Source organism: Anabrus simplex, chromosome 6 (assembly GCF_040414725.1).
Source record: "Anabrus simplex isolate iqAnaSimp1 chromosome 6, ASM4041472v1, whole genome shotgun sequence".
Classification (NCBI taxonomy): Eukaryota; Metazoa; Arthropoda; class Insecta; order Orthoptera; family Tettigoniidae; genus Anabrus; species Anabrus simplex.
Window position 1 is genome coordinate 71,687,858 of NC_090270.1, and position 23,373 is coordinate 71,711,230.

At 37.9% G+C, this 23,373-nt stretch overlaps 1 protein-coding gene across 1 annotated transcript in view; it reads right to left on the bottom strand.

The window, feature by feature from the left end:
* LOC136875509 (ubiquitin carboxyl-terminal hydrolase 31) overlaps positions 1-23,373 on the bottom strand; it is a 360,598-nt gene that overhangs the window by 5,877 nt on the left and 331,348 nt on the right. The window contains exon 11 of the mRNA XM_067149057.2: positions 11,312-11,496. Coding sequence (XP_067005158.1) covers positions 11,312-11,496 — 185 coding nt within the window. The remainder of the gene's footprint in view (positions 1-11,311; positions 11,497-23,373) is intronic.

Consider the following 23,373-nt stretch of genomic DNA (forward strand, 5'->3'; position numbering starts at 1 on the left):
GCAATGGGCCTAGATAATTAATGGAAGGAAACAAGTGATGAATAAAGCCATTAACAGAAAGGTATGAACTTTTCCCCCCCTTATATTTTGGCTCGTCTAAAATAAAATGTAAAGACAAGCCTACTGTTTTTCTTCAAATTTTTCTTTTCAAATTGATGAAAATACAATCTATTTTTATTTTTTGTAATTGTTATGTTGTTCAGTCTACCAAAACTAATTTTGATTTATAAACTAATAAATTATCTGAAAAAGAAAACATATTATAGTAACAGTATTACAATTGAAAAAGAAAACTTATTTAAAATACAAAGACAAGTTTCATTCTGGAAAGAACATACCGGAGTGGAGACAAAGCAGGACTTCATTAAGATAAGTTTCAGATTTCAAGTTCATAAGTATTTGAACATAAACAAATATTTGAGTGTGATTTTGATAGAATGTGATATTGTTTTAAGAACGAAACATTACATTCTATTTTAATTAAGTTGTTTCTTTTTTTCAAGTATAGTACTGTTACCATTTGACCCCTTGTGGGTGGGGGCGGTAGAATAACACCCACGGTATCCCCTTCCTCTCATAAGAGGCGACCAAAAGGGGCCCCAGGGGCTCTCAACTTGGGAGCATGGGTTCACGACCACGGGGCCCTTAGCCGAGTCCTGGCATTGCTTCCACTTACTTGTGCTAGGAATCTCACTTTCAACTATCCTATTGAACCTCCCTTGGTCAACTCTTGTTCTCTTCCGACCCCGGTTATTAGGTTTCTGAGGGAGTCTTTCATTTTCACACCCTTCATGCCCCTGGACTTCCTTTGGCCGATACCTTCATTTTTTGAAGTGTTGGATCCCTTCCATATTTTCGCTCTGATTAGTGTTATATAGAGAATGGTTGCCTAGTTGTACTTCTTAAAACAATAATCATCACCTGTTACCATTTGTTTTCTTTTTCAGATAGTTCATAAACGTATGAATCAAAATTAGTTTCGGTAAATTGAAAAACCGAACAGTTATAAATTAACTGAGCCTGAACTGAAAAGATATTGCTTCAGATATTTCTTTTTTTGAGAAAAAAAAGAGGAAATACCATCTTCACATGCCATTATTCCAATTTTAGTAAGGCAATAATTTAGATGTGAAGGCACAAATAGTAAGATATGCAAGAGGTTTCACAGCTGGTGAGTTGGTAAACAAGCAAGATGTCCAAAGAAAAAGTTATTAATGTATCCAATAATATTAACATGCTCAAAATAGCCAATCTGAATGCTTCAAATTTCAGTTTAAAAAAAATTTTTGTACATTAAAGTAGCAATGGATACAATACTGTTAGCACTGATTAAACTTCTAGTACACTGCACAGCCTGAAACACACTTCAGAGCAAAAGGGATTGCATAGTGGAGGAGGGTTTTATAAGGCATTGCAATGATGCAGTTTGTTACTAGACATTCATTTTCTTAATATTTACAGAAATTTAATGGAAGACTGGAAAGGTTAGAGGGATTGGACGGAGTGCCTCAAGGTCGGCAAGTAAAGATGCATTCACAAGTCAATATTTGTCCACCTCTACATTACAGTTCTCATTATCACAGTACTATTGGGGAATTAATACAATTTATGAAATAATACGCATAAACAAAATTTAAAACCTTAAAACATTAGCCACATAACAGCCACATTGGCAAAGACATACACAGAAGCTTATCCTTCAGCTCTGAAATGAAGACAGAGAATCATCAGGGGAGATCAAAGATATAAATGCCATCTAGCACTTTCAACAGAAGGTGGTGGTTTGCTTTCAACTATAGTAGAAGTCAGTTACAACAAGAATTTATAACGGCGAGAAATTTACTCGCTATAATGAGTCGTCGTTATATCCGATTTTTTGTAAAAGTCAGGAAAACCCTATCCACATTAAAATCGGTATGAAACGGCAGTCAGTTTGTTCAAAACTTGCATTTTCGCGGATGATATCCACACTACAGCTTGCTCATTTGTTTTTTTTTTTTTTTTTCCCCCCCCGAAATCTGACACTACGTGAAAGTGTATGTTTAATTTCATTCTGAAAAAATTATAATAACACTCCAGAGACCTCTGTGGCAAACGTTCCAGTTTTCTTATTCAAACAGCATCACCTAACCTAACTTAACCGCGTATGTACCATGAAAACGTACGTCAAGCGCCAGTAAAAAAGTGATAACCTTCTCGCTATGAATTTAATTGGGAATAGTCTTACCGAAATTTAACCAGATGCGAGAAAATATAATCTAACCTCAAAAATCAATGATGCGCTCTGCCAGACCTTGACGTGTATCGCATTCTTACTTAATTTCAATGTAGAGTATTAAAATTAAGTGATCGTTTAGTTAGCCTTTTTCTAGTGAGTTAACTGCTATCGACCACATTATTTACGCATTTATTACGAAAACATGTTCTTTTCATTTCTGATCGACCGCATGCAATATAATCGCTGCATGCATAAATGCCTGTCACGAAAAAATCATGCATGCTTAATCGCTCATAATAACAGATGCATCAGTGATAGGGCTCTCACTGTAACCAAAGATATTACACAGTTTAATATAGGAATTGTGAAGGGACGGACGGAAACTGTTGTTATAATGGGGTTCTCTTTATATGCCACACTCATTATAGCGGATTTCTACCATATCTCGATAGAGATAAATATTTCTACGCCACTGTTTTAGGAGCAGGAAGTTTGTCTATAACGCTGCAATTTTTTTTTCCAAGTTTTCTGAATGGCAGTGGTGATGTTCACTATATTAACACTATAATCATTTCCTTCAATTCTTTTAATAATTGCACAATTCAGAGTAGATAACAAACATAAAACTGCCAATATGGAAAATAAAAATGACAAAAAGGAGAAATGTAATAATTATACTTGTGAACTGAGAATTAGATGTTCATATTACTGAGACTTTTTTTTTGCTAGGGGCTTTACATCGTACCGACACAGATAGGTCTTATGGCGACGATGGGATAGGAAAGGCCTAGGAGTTGGAAGGAAGCGGACATGGCCTTAAATAAGGTACAGCCCCAACATTTGCCTGGTGTGAAAATAGGAAACCATGGAAAACCATCTTCAGGGCTGCCGACAGTGGGATTCGAACCTATTACCTCCTGGATGCAAGCACACAGCCGTGCGCCTCTAACCGCATGGCCAACTCACCTGGTTACTGAGACATAACAAAGTGTATCACATTGTCGAACTCTATGATAACTACATCCATCTTTTCTACTTATCAACAAGAAAATAATAATACAGTAAAAACCATTTATTGCGACATTGGTTTTAATAACATATTAGATACAATGGCAAAACCTAATGGTCCCCTAAACACACTATTTTTTTTAAAAAGTCGCTAGTACCATGTATCATACAAAACGGGGTATTTTTAAAACATTTTTGGAGAAATGTATTGGCTATAATGCCCAATGTTGATTTTTGTTAGTAACATGTTTGGGGATTGCTGACAACAATGTAAAGCTTATTTTCAAACTCTTGTTTTCAGTAGATTGCAGACTGCAGATTTCAAATCAGTCAGTATGTTCAATAGTCAAGGCAAACATCCCTGTGAAGATGTTGCAAAAGAAAGGAAAGTGTTTAATATTGAAGAAAAGTCACAAATATAATGGTGATTACAAAATGGGGAAACAAATATCAGTATCATTAAGGAGTCTGATGTATCCCACTTAACGATTCCTACAATTTGGAAGGACAGGGAGAACATCTCATTTAATAGCCAAGACTGTGCAACATTATTGATCAATTTACGTTGTTGCTACTTCTTCCCTCACTTATTATTTTATATTTTGCTGATATATTATTGCTCTACGTATTGTGTGAACATTAGAAGAAAAATTCCTCTCAGTCTTACTACACAAATACAGTACTGTATTGCAAATATACAGTACTTCACTTACATTTTTTTGAAGTTTTTATTCTGTTAATTAACCATGTAAGTGTGTAGCTTAAAAGTTACAAACATGACATTTATAGCAACAAAAAGACGGTGCAACTATCAATCAATCAATCAATTAATCAATCAATCAATCAATCAATCAATCAATCAATCAATCAATCAATACTTATCTGCATTTAGGGCAGTCGCCCAGGTGGCAGATTCCCTATCTGTTACTTTCCTAGCCTTTTCCTAAATGATTTCAAAGAAATTGGAAATTTATTGAACATCTCCCTTGGTAAGTTATTCCAATCCCTAACTCCCTTTCCTATAAATGAATATTTGCCCCAGTTTGTCCTCTTGAATTCCAACTTTATCTTCATATTGTGATCTTTTCTACTTTTATAAACGCCACTCAAACTTATTCGTCTACTAATGTCATTCCATGCCATCTCTCCGCTGACAGCTCGGAACATACCACTTATTACAAGTTGTCCATTTCATGACCGTATCGATGTTTAATCAAGAAGTAAGTATAAATAACCACCTAATCGATACTTTATTAATGCCTCAGGCAAAATTGAATAAAATTAAAACTTACAGGACATGTTTTGACCACTTAGTGGTCCTCTTCAGCTGTATAAATAAAGAACTGAAAAGAAAAACATTGACAATAAGCACACAAAAAAAAAAAAAAAAACATGTCCTGTAAGTTTTAATTTTATTCAATTTTGCCTGAGGCATTAATAAAGTATCGATTAGGTGGTTATTTATACTTACTTCTTGACATACCACTTAGTCGAGCAGCTCTTCTTCTTTCTCTCAATTCTTCCCAACCCAAACATTGCAACATTTTTGTAACGCTATTCTTTTGTCGGAAATCACCCAGAACAAATCGAGCTGCTTTTCTTTGGATTTTTTACAGTTCTTGAATCAGGTAATCCTGGTGAGGGTCCCATACACTGGAACCATACTCTAGTTGGGGTCTTACCAGAGACTTATATGCACTCTCCTTTACATCCTTACTACAACCCCTAAACACCTTCATAACCATGTGCAGAGATCTGTACCCTTTATTTACAATCCCATTTATGTGATTACCCCAATGAAGATCTTTCCGTATATTAACACCCAGATACTTACAATGATCCCCAAAAGGAAATTCCACCCCATCAACGCAGTAATTAAAACTGAGAGGACATTTCCTATTTGTGAAACTCACAAACTGACTTTTAACCCCGTTTATCAACATACCATTGCCTGCTGTCCATTTCACAACATTTTCGAGGTCACGGTCTCCTACAATGACTGTTAATTGGTGGTCCCTTTGGAATTGTTACAACCAGTTTTGACTATAGTAGTCTGTAAGAATTCTTTAACATGTCAGTAAATCTACAGACATAAAGTTAGTATATATGAGTACTTTCAAATATCATTGACCTGAGCCAGGATCAAATCTGCCAACTTGGGCTTAGGACGACAATGCTTCTTGCACCTGAGCCACTCAGCCTGGCAACACTTAAAAGTTAAACATAACCTGATGATGGAGGAAAGTCTCTGAAATGCATAGTGAAGTAAACCATTTAATGAAACTTGTGATTGGTATTAGTTTTTATTATTTCATAAAGCAAATCCTAAAAGTTTTCTTGCCTCTTCTCTCAGCCTGTTAATCATGTCCTTTCTTGTTTGATAACAGGCCACCATTCTGTACGTTCCCTTTTCTCTTCCCTAGACAGAAGCTACTTGAAAATGGTCAAGGTTCCTCTATTCATATTTAATAAAGTTAATTAATTAATATCATACAACAGTCCGGCTTGTTCGCTAAATGTTCACTGTCAAGGCCTTTGGTTCAGAGGGTACTGTGTTTGATTTGCAGGGTGGGTTGAGGATTTTAACTGCATCTGGTTAATTCCTCTGACTCTTGGACTGGGTGTTTGTCCCAGCACATTCCACATCACATACGATACACACCACACAACCAACCACCACAGAAACATGCAATAGTGAGTAAATACCTCTACACAGAATTTACAAGAGTAAGAGCATCCAGCCTTAAAACAAGGCCAAGTCCACACTTGCAACACAGTTCATACCTAAGAAGCTATCAAGGCGTGGAGAATGTGGAGGAAGAAGAAAAATGCTTTTTCTCTTTCTTTCTAAACTACAGAAGAAACTGACCTGGAAGAACTGAGATTAATAAAGAGAAAGCCCACCTGTGAAAGAACTACTGAATGAATCTATGAAGCATGGCCTTGTTTCATACATGTATTTTTAACATCGCACCGACACAGCTAGGTCATATAGCGATAATGGGATAGGAAAGGGTCAGAAACAGGAAGGAAGCAGCCGTGGCCTTCATTAAGGTACAACTGCAGCATTTGCCTGGTGTGAAAGTGGGAAACCATGGAAAACCACATTGAGGGCTGCCGACTGGGCTCCGAACTATCTCCTGAATGCAAGCTCAGCCACGCAACACTAATCGCACAGCCAACTTGCTCTTTCATAAGCGTATTCTGTTAACATGATCAGTCCCAAAGTGGTGAAAAAAACTGTAGGAAAGAGTGAAAAATTAATATGCAGCATTGCTAGGCAGGATCAAGAAGTAGATTAGGACAAATAAAAATTCTAGCACCAGGTAAATGTCCACCACGTCCAAAGAAGACCTAACTAAATGATTTTGATAAAAATGTTGTAAGCTTGATTTTGTTAGAGTATGAATTAGTAAGAGATATAAGAGAAAGAAGACTGGACTGGAATAAAATTACTGAAGACGAGTGCTGATAGGAGAGGCAACGGATCACTGCTTGTCCAGCTCCTGCCAGGTCAGGGTGCTGTTGGTAGTTAGCAATCCTTTAACAGTTTTGGGGACTTTTCTTCTTTACAGAATTTTAAAACATTGTGGGTGTGGCAGTAAGCAACTTCGATGGAAGTTTGACAGGCATAGCTGATGAATCAACCGATACAGCCAATTAAGTTTTTTGATGCCTAATTTATCTACTTCAGATGCTGTGTATTAATGGAGTACATGAAATTGTATATTTAAATATTAGATAGAGTCGGCAGCATAATAGCATGCAATCTATATTCTGCATTCCCAGTCTGCAAACGATCACTAATAACGCTTTGAAGTTAGTGTACATCCTTGTTCTTTTGTTTCACTAGTCGCTCCTATCATACGTAATAAATTTTATACTGATCCATATTGAAGAGCAATATAGCGAAAAACAAAAGCTAAAGGTTTCCACCTATTCAATACTGTTTGTTGTAACCTTAAAATGTTTTGGTCTTACCAGAGACCATCATCAGTCAAAATCAAAGTTAAGGAAAAACATGAATGTAGATAAAATTTATGAAGCAAGCATGAAATTCAATGCAAGACAAGTAAAAAAAAAAAAAAAAAAAAAAACCTCTTTATTTGATCTATTAATTCCTATTTTGAATAAAAAGAAATTAAGTACTCTAAACCTCCTTCTTTCCCTCCAGCAATCACTCACCATTCCACATCCCTCAGCCCCACCTTAGACTTTTTTTTTTTTTTTTCCATGTTAGAAAAAAAATGAACATCTTAACATTTGCCATGAACATCATTCTGTTCATACTTGTTTCAGATGAGCTGAGTTCTAGAAGATTCCTAAAGTGCTGGTATTTTAGTGTTTCACTTGGTCTTCTGCGAAGTGCATTCTTCAAATTGGAGGAAAGCTGACAGCTTGCACAGGACATGTGATTGTGGTAAGCGTTTTTCAAATCTTTACATATCTTGCATTGAAGTTCATGTTTGCATCATAAATTTTATCTGTATTCATGTCTTGCCTTAACTTTGATTTTGACTGATGATGGTCTCTGGTAGGACCAAAACTAGTTTTAACAATAATATATGTAACTTTTTTAAGGTTACAACAAATAGTATTGAATAGGTGGAAACCTTTAGCTTTTGTTTCACACTATAAGTCACTCCTATGTCTCTGCTACACATGTGAACAAACTGCAGCGCACTCACTTACTAGTGGTAATGACAAATCGGGTAAGTAATACATTGTGTAGCCTATTTACACATAAACACATTTATCTGGCAGACATAGAAGCCAAGTGAGAAATTTTTTTTTTTAAAAAGTTGTAAGACAGGAGGTTCATGGAAAACAAGATGTTAACTGTTATTAAAATTGTTAGTAATGACAGTTACAACTCACAGAAGTTTTCTCAGAAGTGTTTCAGCACTTGCTGGCGAGTAAGGTCTTCTGTATCATTTAAAATGGTGTAAGGATTGGAACAGGTTCTCTCACAACCAAGATCCGACGTGGAGTACCATTTGTTTCTCAAAGAAGCCACTGCCGATGGTGGGTAGCGGTAGAAGAGAATCTACCTCAATGAAAAATACAATTGATATTGTAGAAGTGTACGCATTCACGTATTTTACTGTCATACACAGGAAAATAAGGAAAGACTTGTTGCATGAATACATGATACAACATATATGCTGTGTAATGAATTCTCACATTTCTGAGCATAATAGTAATGAGGTGGATCAGGGCCGCTTATGTAGAACACAATGCACGTATGGCAGCTAATGTAAGCCCGGGCAGGGGACAGGGAAAGACTAGTGGTTGTATTTGTACCGTATTTGTGAGGCCATTGTTTATAAATGCAGCATACGTGCCAGAACAGTTGCAATTAAAACTCCTGGATTTGTAATGTACTACTTGGCAATAGGATACATTTTATGCAGAGAGGAGTTCGTCTGCATTTTATTGTACTTTCCACAGGCTAAACTTTTCCTGACTTCGTAGAGAAGCAGCCAAAATTTTGTCCATGTATAGGTTTCACATATGTGTGCGAACAGTTTTTCTCTGGCCTCAAAAATACAAAACCAAGACAACTGCATGCAAACCTGAAATTCATTTAAAGGATTTCTGTCAGTGAGACAACTGTTCTTGATATTGCTGATATCACTGCAACATTGCTAAACCAAACATAAATTTTAAAATGTTGCCATGCTATAGTTTTAATATTCAGAAAGCACCATATACAAAATAAACTACACGTACAGTCGATTGGGTACCATGTAGACAGAGAGAGAGAGAGAGAGTCATCAAATGGCATCATGTTCTGGTTGCAGAGTGTTTTGTGTATTTCAAAACATTCAAAAGAACCTGGCTAGTTCAGTTTTCCTCCCAATGAAAATAAAAAATTAAAATTCGCAGGTTCAAAAGAAGAACAGGAGAAGCTACAGGTGATTATGTATGAATCCTTCTGATGTATGCACACCAAGTTGTTATTTTTTTGCTTTATGTCGCACCGATATAGATAGGTCTTATGGCGACTACGGGATAGGAAAGGGCTAGGAGTGGGAAGGAAGCAGCCGTGGACTTTATTAAGGTAAAGCCCAAGCATTTGCCTGGTATGAAAATGGGAAACCACAGAAAACATTCTCAGGACTGCCGACAGTGGGGTTCAAACCCACTATCCCCAGAATACAAGCTCACAACTGAACGTCCCTAACCACATGGCCACACCAACTTACCCCACATCTGTGATGGTTTGAGGGGATAGTGATGGACATGTCTTACCCCACACCTTACAAAAAAACAGCATTATTATTCAGAAGTATGTAAACAAAAATTGAAATACTAATCACAAAATTGTTTGCAGTAACAAAGATATCTATCTATCCATATATATATGTATATAAAATAAGAGTTTTGTCTGTACATTGTTCAGAATTTAAAAAGAATGGTATTTCTGTATCCGTCGAGTCCACAGCAACAAGCAAATGCACTTTATAATTTTCCGTCATGTGTGTATGTATGTAAGGGCATCACGAGAAAATGGTTGAAGATAATTTAATAAAAATCGGTATGTAAAGTTGGGGAATGATGCACTACAATCTAGGCTAAAAATAATTTTCTTCACGCTGAGTGAAATGGTAGTTTAGAGGAAGGCCTAAAATTTCATTCTCAAACATTTATGTTATTAGTGACCCTATCGATAAATGCTACATAACTGAAATTATATAGAATTAAATTTCCAATCATTTACGCCTGATACATTTTTACCGTACCAGCTATGATAACAGAAATATTCATGAATTTTGATTTTTGTTGCCCAAGTCCACCAATGCTGAACTACGAGAAAATGGGTGAACAGGATTTAATGAAAATGGGTATGTAAGGTATGGGAATAAGGTACTACAGTCTAGGCTACAAATAATTTTTATTCATGCTGGATGAAATGGTAGTTTAGGGGAAGTTTTCCAAAATGTAATTTTTTAAATACTGCGCCTATGTTATTGGTCCTATCGAAAAGTATTACAAAACAAAAGTTCCAATCACCTATGTCTTATGCAGTTTTACCATACCGAGTATGATAATAAAATTGATGAATTTAGTCCTTTGCTGTGTAGTCTATATCAATGCCGATATGGAAATATTGTTCAATCGTGTTAACTGGCGATGGTTTTCGTCATGATTGTCTTAAAGTGTAAAACCATGCGGTCATCTATCCGTGATCAAAACGAAAATTGTGAAGATGATTGTAAAAAAAAATGAGGAAAAATCGTAAAAGAACGATCGCTTTGAAGAATAAGACAAGACAAAGCCATGAAAGAAGAAAGGACTGCCTTTACATTACATGCCCCAATAACACAGAGTCGGAAGAAAACTAATTGTGAAGGCCTATAATTTTGAAAGCTCATGAAACAGACCAACAGTAACATCACATTGACCATTGTTGTGATGTGATTTGTCTCTTCTGCTACCACTCATCTCCGATAGACAGTATTATTGCAGCGTTCCGACTAAATATTGACGGAAAGTAGCTGGGGAGTTAGATAACTTTGCACATGCTGTATGATTGTCCCGTCAATGATGGGTAACATAGCTGGTTACAGAATATAACATTTGTCAATGCTTTGAAAATATTTGTAAGAAAATCTTTTCTAACAGCAACTTTTACTGTACATTTTATATCACCAGTTTGACTTCATCTATTTTTAAACTCATTCGAGTGAATCTCAAAAATTATAGAAAATTTTGTTAAGAAGAAAGCCATATTTTCCAGTGTTGACTTAGTCAAATAGGACATAAAAAACTTTCCAGTCTGTTGAACATACACAATTTCAATACAAATTATGACTCTATAAACAAGAACATGTCATTCTTTGTGTAATAGTGTGTAATTTTTACAGATTTTGTTTATAGGGTTATAATTTGTATTGAAATTCTGTGTGTTTGACAGACCGGAAAGTTTTTTATGTCCTAATTATAGAAAACATACTGTCAAAAGTTTAAAACAAATTTACTGATCTGTATATTATGCACGTCTTGGAATGCATTGAATGAGAAAGATGTCTCATATTCCAAAAAACGCACCAATCGGATAAAATTAAAACTACTGCTTACCCATTCACTTCTCGGACTTGCCACAAGACTCTCGTCATCAGAGTAATGATCCAAATCCACACCTTCGGTCTCTGTAGCTACGGACCGTCTACTTGAAGGCTGCAACGTGGCATAACCTCGGCAACCCCGAGCAAAACTGTTATTGTTGGTGTTGCCATTGTCATTAGCTTTTTCTTCTACAGAGCCTGAGAAACAAGAAAATTAAATTATATTTTGGAATTAATTGCAAGCACTAAAACAAGAAAATTTTCAATACTAACCATGCTATGGAGGTGCACAATTGCTAATAAGGGAATCTTTCAGACCTCCAGACAAAAAATCACAAAATTTTCCGCAGTGAAGAAGCACGAGACCAAAGTAACTGCAATCACCTGCAACCCCCTAAACTAAGGATTAAGAAGTATGGTGTGCAACTGTAATCTCTGTAGACATAAAGTGCCAAACACAATGTACCTGAGGTCCACGATGCCATTGTGAGATATTATAATATATATCCTACCTTGTGTACATCAGTAACGCTTCTTTCAGCAGTCTGATTCAAGGCATGAGCCTGCTCCTTTGCTAATGAAATGTATATTTGTAACCCTTGTCCTGTGGTACAGATACAGGTGAATGAGATGATGCAGAATTGCCAAACTCCAGGTGTATTGCACGGGAGCTGTACAACATACAGGAGTAGGATGTCCATGGCTGTCATGTCTAATGATAGCAATATGCTGGGGACTCCAGCACACAACGTGAAAACCAATACCCCCCTGTAGGTGGGGGCGGTAGAATAACACCCATGGTATCCCCTGCCTGTCGTAAGAAGCGACTAAAAGGACCCCAGGGGCTCTCATTTTGGGTGTGGGGGTTGGGGACCATAGGGTCCTTAGCTGAGTCCTGGCATTGCTTCCACTTATGCCAGGCTCCTCACATTCATCTCTCCTCCCTTGGTCAACTGTTGTTCTTTTCTGACCCTGACAGTATTAGAGCATTCGAGGCCTAAAGAGTCTCATCTTCACACCCTTCATGGCCCTTGTCTTCCTTTTGACCGACACCTTCATTTTTCAAAGTGTCCTATCCTTTCCATTCTTTCTCTCCAATTAGTGTTATATAGAGAATGGTTGCCCAGTTGTAAATCCTCTTAAAACAATAATCACCACCACCATCATCACACCCCAGAGTGAAATGGAAAGTATCCACAACAGTTTTCTGGAGAAATAAATAAAAAAGCTACACCAATCAAAGCACTGGTATTTTTGGCAGTGTTAAATGGCAAAGGAAACCATTGCAGTAAATGCCGAAAAATTCAAGATATCACTAGGAAAAGTGAGGCAATTAGTAAAGGTGCTTGAGAAAGGTGGGACGCTAGAACTCAGAAATGCTCTAAATTAGAAGCATATGTGCACCAAATTTTGGAACGTGTGCAATAAAGAGCACACAATTCACTACTAGGCTTAGCACTTTAAGAAGTAAGTGTAAGAAGCACCCATCTTGCTGGACATTTCGAATTCTAAAACCACCAGGTATTTCCTGCACAAATTCAAATGCCCCTATAAAATACCATCACGCAAATCTACTACTATCATATGTAATGAACTTCATTTTGTTCCGTACTGATAATGAGCTATCTGTCACAGTCTACTACTACGCGGGATATTACACTTGACACTGTCAAGAGAGCCAGAGTGTTTCATTTTGTATGTTAGGTCACCACCTTCATACATACATACATACATACATACATAATCATTATAGACTGTTATGCCTTTCAGCGTTCAGTCTGCAAGCCTCTGTGAATTTACCAAACGCCGCCACAATCCTCGATTCACAACTAGTGTTGTGGCCTCATTTAGTTCTATACCTCTTACATTTAAATAGTTAGAAACTGAGTCTAACCATCGTTGCCTTGGTAGCAGAGTCCATTATTCTCCTAGGTAACCTATCCTCCTCCATTCGCCTCACATGACCCCACCACCGAAGCTGGTTTATTCGTACAGCTTCATCCATTGAGTTCATCCCTAAATTAGCCTTTATCTCCTCATGCCGAGTACCCTCCTGCCATTGTTCCCACCTGTTTGTACCAGCAATCATTCTCGCTACTTTCATGTCTGTTACTTCTAACTTGTGAATAAGATATCCTGAGTCCACCCAGCTTTCGCTCCCGTAAAGCAAACTTGGTCTGAAAACAGACCAATGTAAAGATAGTTTCGTCTGGGAGCTGACTTCCTTCTTACAGCATACTGTTGATCGCAACTGCGAGCTCACTGCATTAGCTTTATGACATCTTGATTCAATCTCACTTACTATATTACCATCCTGGGAGAACACACAACCTAAATACTTGAAATTATCGACCTCTTCTAGCTTTGTATCACCAATCTGACATTCAATTCTGTTCAATTTCTTACCTACTGACATCAATTTAGTCTTCGAGAGGCTAATTTTCATACCATACTCATTGCACCTATGATCAAGTTCCAAGACATTGGACTGCAGGCTTTCGGCACAATCTGCCATTAAGACCAAATCGTCAGCATAGGCCAGACTGCTTACTACATTTCCACCTAACTGAATCCCTCCCTGCCATTTTATACCTTTCAGCAGATGATCCACGTAAACTACGAACAGCAAAGGTGAAAGATTACAGCCTTGTCTAACCCCTGTAAGTACCCTGAACCAAGAACTCATTCTACCATCAATTCTCACCGAAGCCCAACTGTCAACATAAATGCCTTTGATTGATTTTAATAATCTACCTTTAATTCCATAGTCCCCCAGTATAACGAACATCTTTTCCCTCGGTACCCTGTCATATGCTTTCTCTAGATCTATGAAACATAAACACAACTGCCTATTCCTCTCATAGCATTTTTCAATTATCTGGCGCATACTAAAAATCTGATCCTGACAGCCTCCCTGTGGTCTGAAACCACACTGGTTTTTATCCAACTTCCTCTCAACGACTGAACGCACCCTCCCATCCAAGATGCCAGTGAATACTTTGCCTGGTATACTAATCAATGAGATACCTCGATAGTAGCTGTAATCCTTCCTGTTCCTTTGCTTATCGATAGGTGCAATTACTGCTTTTGTCCAATCTGAATGTACCTTATCAACACTCCATGCTAATCTATGAAGCCATTTCATCCCTGCCTTCCCACTATACTTCTTCATTTCAGGTCTAATTTCATCTATTCCTGCTGCTTTATGACAATGAAGTTTATTTACCATCCTTTCCACTTCCTCAAGCATAATTTCACCAATATTTTCCTCCTCCCCATAAGCTTGGCTGTTTGCAACACCACCAGGAAGATTTCCTTTTACGATGAGAAGATGTTCAAAATATTCCCTCCACCTCTCCAGTGATTCCCTGGGATCTATTATGAGTTCACCTGAATTACTCAAAACACTGTTCATTCCTTTTTTCCTCCCTTTCTAAGATTCTTTATTACTGTCCAGAAAGGTTTCCCTGTTGCTTTACCTAGCCTTTCCAGGTTATTACCAAAGTCTTCCTACGACTTCTTCTTGGATTCAACAACTATTTGTTTCGCTCTGTTTCTTTCATCTACGTACAAATCCCTGTCTGCCTCAGCCCTTGTTTGGAGCCATTTCTGATAAGCCTTCTTTTTACGTTTACAAGCTGCTCTCACTTCCATCATTCCACCAAGATGTTCGCCTTTTCCCATCTTTACACACAGTTGTTCCTAGGCATTCCCTTGCTGTTTCTACTACAGCATCCCTGTATGCCACCCACTCTTCTTCTATATCCTGAACTTGCTTACTGTCTACTGTTCAAAACTTCTCACTAATCATATCCATGTACTTCTGTCTAATTTCCTCGTCCTGGAGATTTTCTACCCTTATTCATTTGCAGACAGTCTTCACTTTCTCTACCCTAGGCCTAGAGATACTTAGTTCACTACAGATCAGGTAGTGGTCTGTATCATCAAAAAATCCCCAGAAAACTCGTACATTCCTAACAGATTTCCTGAATTTGAAGTCGGTTAAGATGTAGTATATTATGGATCTGGTACCCCTAGCCTCCCATGTGTAGCGGTGAATAGCCTTATGCTTGAAGAATGTATTCGTAACAGCTAAACCCATACTAGCACAGAAGTCCAGCAAACGCTTCCCATTCCCATTAGCTTCCATATCTTCCCCTCATTTACCAATCACCCTTTCGTATCCTTCAATTCTATTCCCAACTCTCGCATTGAAATCGCCCATTAGCACCATTCTATCCTTGCTGTCGACCCTGACCACGATGTCACTCAATGCTTCATAAAACTTGTCAACTTCATCCTCATCTGCACCCTCATAGGGTGAATACACTGAGACAATTCTCTTCCTAATTCCTCCTACTGCCAAATCTACCCACATCATTCGCTCATTTACGTGCCTAACAGAAACTATGTTGTGTGCAATGGTATTCCTGATAAACAGCCGTACCCCATACTCTGCCTTCCCTTTATAACGCCCGTCAAGTACACTTTATAATCTCCTACCTCTTCCTCATTATCTCCCCTTAGCTGAATATCACTTACTCCTAGCACATCCAGACGCATCCTCTTTGCTGACTCAGCCAGTTCTACCTTCTTTCTTCCGTAAGCCCCATTAATATTGATAGCCCCCCCCCATCGAATTCCAGTTTGTTTGCCTGCCAAGTTGTTTCCAAGTAGTCCCTCGCCTGTCAAATGGGAGTGGGACACCATTACTCCCATAGGTCCAAGGCTTGCTTAAAATGTTCTGAGCTCGGTAAATTCATGAAGCAGGATGCTACCCTACTTACACATAGTCCAAGTGAGGATCTCTCCTGTAACAGGTAATGGACCACCGGTGGATTGTATAGTCCTAGCTGCCTGAGCACAAGGAGGCCCATGACTCAGAATATGTCCGAGATGCCCACTTCCATTCCATAGCAACCGGTATCCCGACTCTTAGGGCCACTTACTAGGCCACTCAGCCGTTGCCCATGGTTCAGGAACTAGGACGTGACTACAGTAACCCACACCATGAACCATGTAAATAAAATGATCTATTAGATTATTTAGTTAACATTTTTAAGTGAACATGTTTTGGCTCTTTGAGCCATCATCAGCACTGATAATATAGAATTGTGTGTGTGTATATGTATCAATTAGATTAACATAAAATATACAGATAAAATTTAGCTAAGGTGTATATATTAAAATGTTCAGTGTTTGTGAGATGTCTTGGATGTTGAAATGTACATATGTTAAAGACGACACAATTCAAATTATCGCAATGATGAATATCTTGTTTAAATTTTGCGACTCCCTCAACTGGAAGATCTTCCATTGAAGAATAAAGTGGTGCTGTGCTATTAATGATCAAATATATTTTCTCTTGTATTTATCAATACATTTTTATTTTATTTTTCCTATATCTAGGACAAACACAAAATATGACTACACTAATTAAGACATATTTCATCTCTTGTTTGGAGACATCTTCAGCAATAATAACAACATATACAGATAAGAAAGGATTTCCACCTTATCAATACTGTCTATTGTAAAATTTTATCTTACAGTACCGGTTTTGACCTTATCTGGTCATCATCAGCTGAACAGTTTTGTACCTTTACATATATGTTAGATAATAATTGATATTACTCTGTCTTAAAGAAGACAGTTTTATACCCATGTACCCTAAATAACAACACATATTCAATTTACATTTAGCATGCCCAATTTGGACACATTCAGATATGTTGTTTCCTCACAGCATTTCCCTTTAGACTGTAAGATAAAATTTTTCAATAAACAGTATTGATAAGGAGGAAATCCTTTCTTATCTGTATATGTGTTATCTGTTTATACAGACATGAAACTCATAAATCACGATAACAACATATATCTAAAAAACAGATGACGGACAAGTTTAAAATAAATCTAGAAACACTTTAAAAGTTTTTAAAATCATTGCGGGGTCACTATTTTTATCTGATATTAACATCTCAGTAAGGTCTCCATGGCTCAGGCAGCAGCCTCTCACCGCTGGGTTTCGTAGTTCAAATCCTGGTCACTGCATGTGAGATTTGTGCTGGACAAAGCGGAGGCAGGACAGGTTTTTGCCCCGGGTAATCCAGTTTTCCCTGTCATATTTAATTCCAGCAACACTCTCCAATATCATTTCATTTCATCTGTCATTCGTTAATCATTGCCCCAGAGGAGTGCGACAGGCTTTGGCAGCCGGCACAATTCCTATCCTTGCCGCTAGATGGGGGCTTCATGCATTCTATTCCTGACGCGGTTGAATGACTGGAAACAGGCTGTGGATTTTTACTGGCATCTTAGACTTCTTAAAATTAGATGCTATCTTCCCAGTGTTATATTATGATGGCATGTAAATAGTAAAAGGGTCTATTAACACTAAACATCAAACACTAGTAAAAAATTCAAAGAAGATTTTTAACTAAATTACGAAGAAAATGCCATCATAGTATGACAATAAGAAGACATCATCTAATTTTAAGAAGAAGAGGCTAATATCAGATAAAACTAATGACACACAAATGATTTAAGAAAACTTTTTCAAGTTGTCCATTGTCTTCTTTTTTTTTTTTAAGACATGTATCGTTATTACAGTTGAAGATGTCTGAAACAAGAGACGAAACATGTCCTAATTAGTGGTCATATTATGTGTTTGTCATGGATATAGGAAAACAATAATAAAAATGTACGGAACGGTGGAAAATTATCTTAATTACAAAGTTAATATCAATACAGATCTCATCATCATCATCATCATCATCATCATCATCATCATCATTTCCCTTTATCCAGCTGTAGCCGGGTAGGGGCAAATATGGTTCCTCTCCACTTTCTTTGGTCTTTCCACCACTCCTCCTACAACACTGCGTCCCAGTTCAGGTTTCTTTCTATACTGCTGCGTTGGATAGTATCCTTCCATCTCAATCGTGGTCGTCCACGGCCTCTCCTTCCTTGGATTTGCATTTCAATCGCCTTTTTTGGCATTCTTTCGTAGCTCGTTCGCTTTATGTGCCCAAACCATCTTAGTCGGCTCTTCTCTATTCTATCATTCATTTTTTCCACTCCAATTTCTTCCCGGATTTTCTCATTCCTTATTTTGTCTCTTCTACTCTTCTGTGTCATACACCTCAAGAACTTCATTTCGGCTGCCTGTATTCGACTCTCATCCTTCTTTGTCATTCTCCAAGTTTCTGCTCCGTAAGTTGTTATGGATATGTAATACATCTTGTACATAGGATCCTTTGCTTTCGTTGGCACATCTTTGTCCCATAACATGTTTCTTACACTATGATAGAAACAACTTCCAGCTTGAATCCTTTTACTAATCTCAGCATCCAGTCGAGCATTCTCCATTAATTCACTCCCCAGGTATTTAAACGTTTCCACTACTTCCAGGGGCTTGCCTGCAAGTCTAATTTGACCTTTCCCTTCTTTCTCCCCTCTAGTCATAACAAGAGTTTTACTCTTGTCTACACTTATTTTCAATCCACATTCTTCGATCTTCCCATTCACCACGTTCAACTGTTCTTGAACCTTCCTGTCGTCTTCTCCCCAGATCACAATATCATCTGCAAATAACATCATGTTCATTTCTCTTCCTCCATATGCTGCTTTTGCTGTTCTCATGATGTCATCCATTACTATTGTAAACAGGATTGGTGATAGAACACTTCCCTGTCTCAGCCCACTAGTAATTTTGAACCAACTTGTCCTGCCAACTTGTGTTTGCACACAACTACAACATTCCTTATACAATGTCATGATCATTTTTATTAATCCCTGTCCAATTCCTTTGTGCATCAGACTGTCACAAACTTTCGTCCTGGGGACACTGTCATATGCCTTTTCAATGTCAATGAATGTCACCACCATATCATTCCTGTACTCCCAATGCTTTTCCATTAGTTGTCTCATAATGAAAATGGGCTCTACTGTATATAATGAAAAAACCTACAACCTGTTTTCCAGTAATTGACCGGGTCAGGGATGGAATCAATGAAACATATATAGGTTGTTATTACAATGGAGTCGCCACTCCCAAGGTGATTAATTAATGAGTGATAAATGCTATGAAATGATAATGGAGAGTGTTGCTGGAATGAAAGATGACAGGGAAAACCGGAGTACCCGGAGAAAAACCTGCCCCGCCTCCGCTTTGTCCAGCACAAATCTCACATGGAGTGACCGTGATTTGAACCACGATATCCAGCGGTGAGAGACCGACGCGCTGCCATCTGAGCCACGGAGGCTCTACAGATCTATATAATGAAGTTCATAAATTGCATCATAGTAAATAAAGGAAATTGAACAAAATATTTTCATTACTTGCAAAGCCTTCGGATACAAGGATGTAAATTTGTGTACAAAAATACCATCACCTTAAACCACACAGTACATTCAGCCTCTTGACGTATATTTCTTTCACCAGCATGGAAGAGTATTCTCTGTGAAACTTTTACTGACACTTTGTTTCTAGAAAATAGATCTCAGAGAATTAGAGTAGGTGAAGCTTTATCTGACCCTGTAATAATTAAGAGGGGAATTCCTCAAGGCAGTATTATCGGACCTTTATGTTTTCTTATATATATAAATGATATAAGTAAAGGAGTGGAATCAGAGGTAAGGCTTTTTGTGGATGATGTTATTCTCTATAGAGTAATAAATAAGCTACAAGATTGCGAGCAACTGCAACGTGATCTTGAAAATGTTGTGAGATGGACAGCAGACAATGATATGTTGATAAACGGGGTTAAAAGTCAGGTTGAGAGTTTCACAAATAGGAAATGTCCTCTCAGTTTTAATTACTGCGTTGATGGGGTGAAAGTTCCTTTTGGGGATCATTGTAAGTATCTAGGTGTTAATATAAGGAAAGATCTTCATTGGGGTAATCACATAAATGGGATTGTAAATAAAGGGTACAGATCTCTGCACATGGTTATGAGGGTGTTTAGGGGTTGTAGTAAGGATGTAAAGGCGAGGGCATATACGTCTCTGGTAAGACCCCAACTAGAGTACGGTTCCAGCGTATGGGACCCTCACCAGGATTACCTGATTCAAGAACTGGAAACAATCCAAAGAAAAGCAGCTCGATTTGTTCTGAGTGATTTCCGACAAAAGAGTAGTGTTACAAAAATGTTGCAAAGTTTGGGCTGGGAAGAATTGAGAGAAAGAAGGAGAGCTGCTCGACTAAGTGGTATGTTCCGAGCTGTCAGCGGAGAGATGGCGTGGAATGGCATTAGTAGATGAATAAGTTTGAGTGGCGTTTATAGAAGTAGGAAAGATCACAATATGAAGATAAAGTTGGAATTCACTGGGGCAAATATTCATTTATAGGAAGGGGAGTTAGGGATTGGAATAACTTACCAAGCAAGATATTCAACAATTTTCCAATTTCTTTGAAATCATTTAGGAAAAGGCCAGGAAAACAACAGATAGGGAATCTGCCACCTGGGTGACTGACCTAAATGCAGATCAGTATTAATTGATTGGTTTTACTGGGGTGAGGGGCAAGGAGGGAGCTTCAACAATTCCAGTAGTACTGCCAACTGAATGGAATTAAAATATGAACTGAAATGATGTCGCGTTGTGACTTTATTATTTATTACCTATAATAACCTCTATTGAAAGTCTCCGTGGCTCAAGCGGCAGCGTGACGGCCTATCACCGCTGGGTTCCGTGGTTCAAATCCAGGTCACTCCATGTGAGATTTGTGCTAGATAAGGCGGGGGCAGGATAGGTTTTTCTCTGGGTACTCCAGTCTTCCCTGTCATCTTTCATTCCAGCAACACTCTCCAATGTCATTTCATTTAATCTATCAGTCATTAATCATTGCCCCAGAGGAGTGCGACAGGCTTTGGCAGCCAACACAATTCCTATCCTCACCGCTAGATGGGGACTTCATTCATTTCATTCCTGAACCGGTTGAATGACTGGAAACGGACTGTGGAATAATATCAATTATTATAAATTAGACTGGTCTACCTCATTTTGCCAGGGGTGCCTGGAGGTTTGCCGGTGAGATGCACAAAATGTTTTAATCCTCTTAATTGTGGAAAGATATTTTCCTGCATATATGGCAGCTCGTTCAATCAACTTACTGAGGGGGAAGAGTAATTCTTTATTTTTCTTAATCACAGCAATCTGCTGCTTTTGCTGCCGTTACCTTTCTGCCCTCACTGCGTATAGCCCATGATGTTCGTTTCCGAGTAGGAGTTCTAAGGTCTTCCTGCGATGTACTTGGATTTTCCTCACTCACTGCAATATTCGTTTGCTTTGCTGTATAAATAACAGTATTAGGAGTTTTGTGTTTTCAACGTCACATGTCTAACAGTGATGCATAATCGATTCATTTTTGGTGTCATAGGTTGCCAATCTGTATGTCAAAGATAACCGACGTCTACAGATTGAGTACTAGGGAACTGAAGTATCGCTAAAAGTTTTGTGGGTAATTTTTCTTCGTAGCTGCTGCTGCTGCTGCCTGAAAAATCACGATAAGGACAATGCTGTGAACATGCATAACAGGATGTTTGTAATATATCGAAAGGTGGAAAAATAATAATATTCAATTTGATGAATAAAATTAGTTTGAATTTTTGTTCGACAATGGCTTTAATGATGCAGACTTCACTGTGTGTGTCTGGATAGCAAGGTATTTGAAAATAGCAGACATTCCTAATTAATCTGGTGAGATACAAGGAGAAAGTTTCACAAGTGATTAGATGGTAAGTAAATGGGTTAGAAATTTTAATGGAAGTGTGCCGCGAGGATACACCCACCCCGTGCATTCAAATCAAGCACCTTGTGAACTGACATCTTACTCCTAAAACTTGAAACAACTAGTACAAAAGTTGGGACGTTGGTCAATAGATGTCACTACTAAAGTGATAGAGTAATGTGTTATTTTAAGGTTTTCTAAACTGACTGGATTTCTTTTGTTCTTTTGTGTATCACAGTTGTCAACACTTCGATCTCTTTCTGCCAACTTTAAAAGTAACCAGTTAGAAATTCTGGGTATTTAATTTTCAACCAATCAGGGTTTTCTTGTACATATTTAATTAGCCAATTAAAAACAGGGGGTGTGTTGGACATTAGTCCAGATCTCTCTCGAAGCTTCCTCTCTGGTATAAAAGCTGGCAATTTTTCGAGTTACCTTGTCTTCTTGATCATTGAGTGTACTGAGTGTATACTAATAGTGGAGGCGGGGGCATTTTGTCTTTCATCGAGTAGTCCAGCACAATAAGGTAATGGCAGCCATGTACTAACTAGGTGATAGCCTCTGAAAGCTAACTCGAGGGGAAGGTTTCCTGTCCTTAAGAATGTAACTTTAATTTCCAATCTTCAATAATGTAAACATCTTCTAATGTAAATTTCAAAACCATCCTAAAAGCACTTAGCTGAAATTCGGGAATAGAGAGTGTGACAACCTCTCGACTTTCCTATCAACTTGTATTTGAGGTGACAATGTTTTTGTAACTGTTCCCTATCTGTAGCCTTGTAACTTAAAATTTCTCCATCTAGTCACCTCAGTAGAATGGGATTAGCCCCTGTAAATTCAGGCCACGAGCCCAAATAGGGTTTTATCTTGTGTGCAAATTTCAAGGAGTGCAAATGTCTGCCTCTGCAGCATTTTGATTTTTGGGCCAGTAACTTTAACCTGTGTTTTTCTTTCCCAACAAGGCCCGGTAGATTGAGTATTCTATACTCTTGTAGAAATTCTTAATGTTAAGTGGTTAAACTGTTGAGAGTTGAAGACAGTGAAATCTGTTTGAACTATTAAATGTAGATTGTGCCTCTAGAGGCCTGGAAATGGTAAATTCTCTGTGAGCAAAGATGCTCGTGTTGTAATGGTATAAGGGTAGGAGCACAGTCTCCTAGATATTCATAGAGCAATGACGTTCTTTCTTTTGTAGCAGTGCTACTAAAACTCTCTAAAAGAAAGTGGGAGCAATGGTGCTCAAATAACTTTTGTAAGATCAGATGAGTAATTGACGAATTTTGTTGATTTTCCAAATTCTCTCGCCTTGTATGTAAACTACTGTACCTGAAATCTTGTTCCGTCGC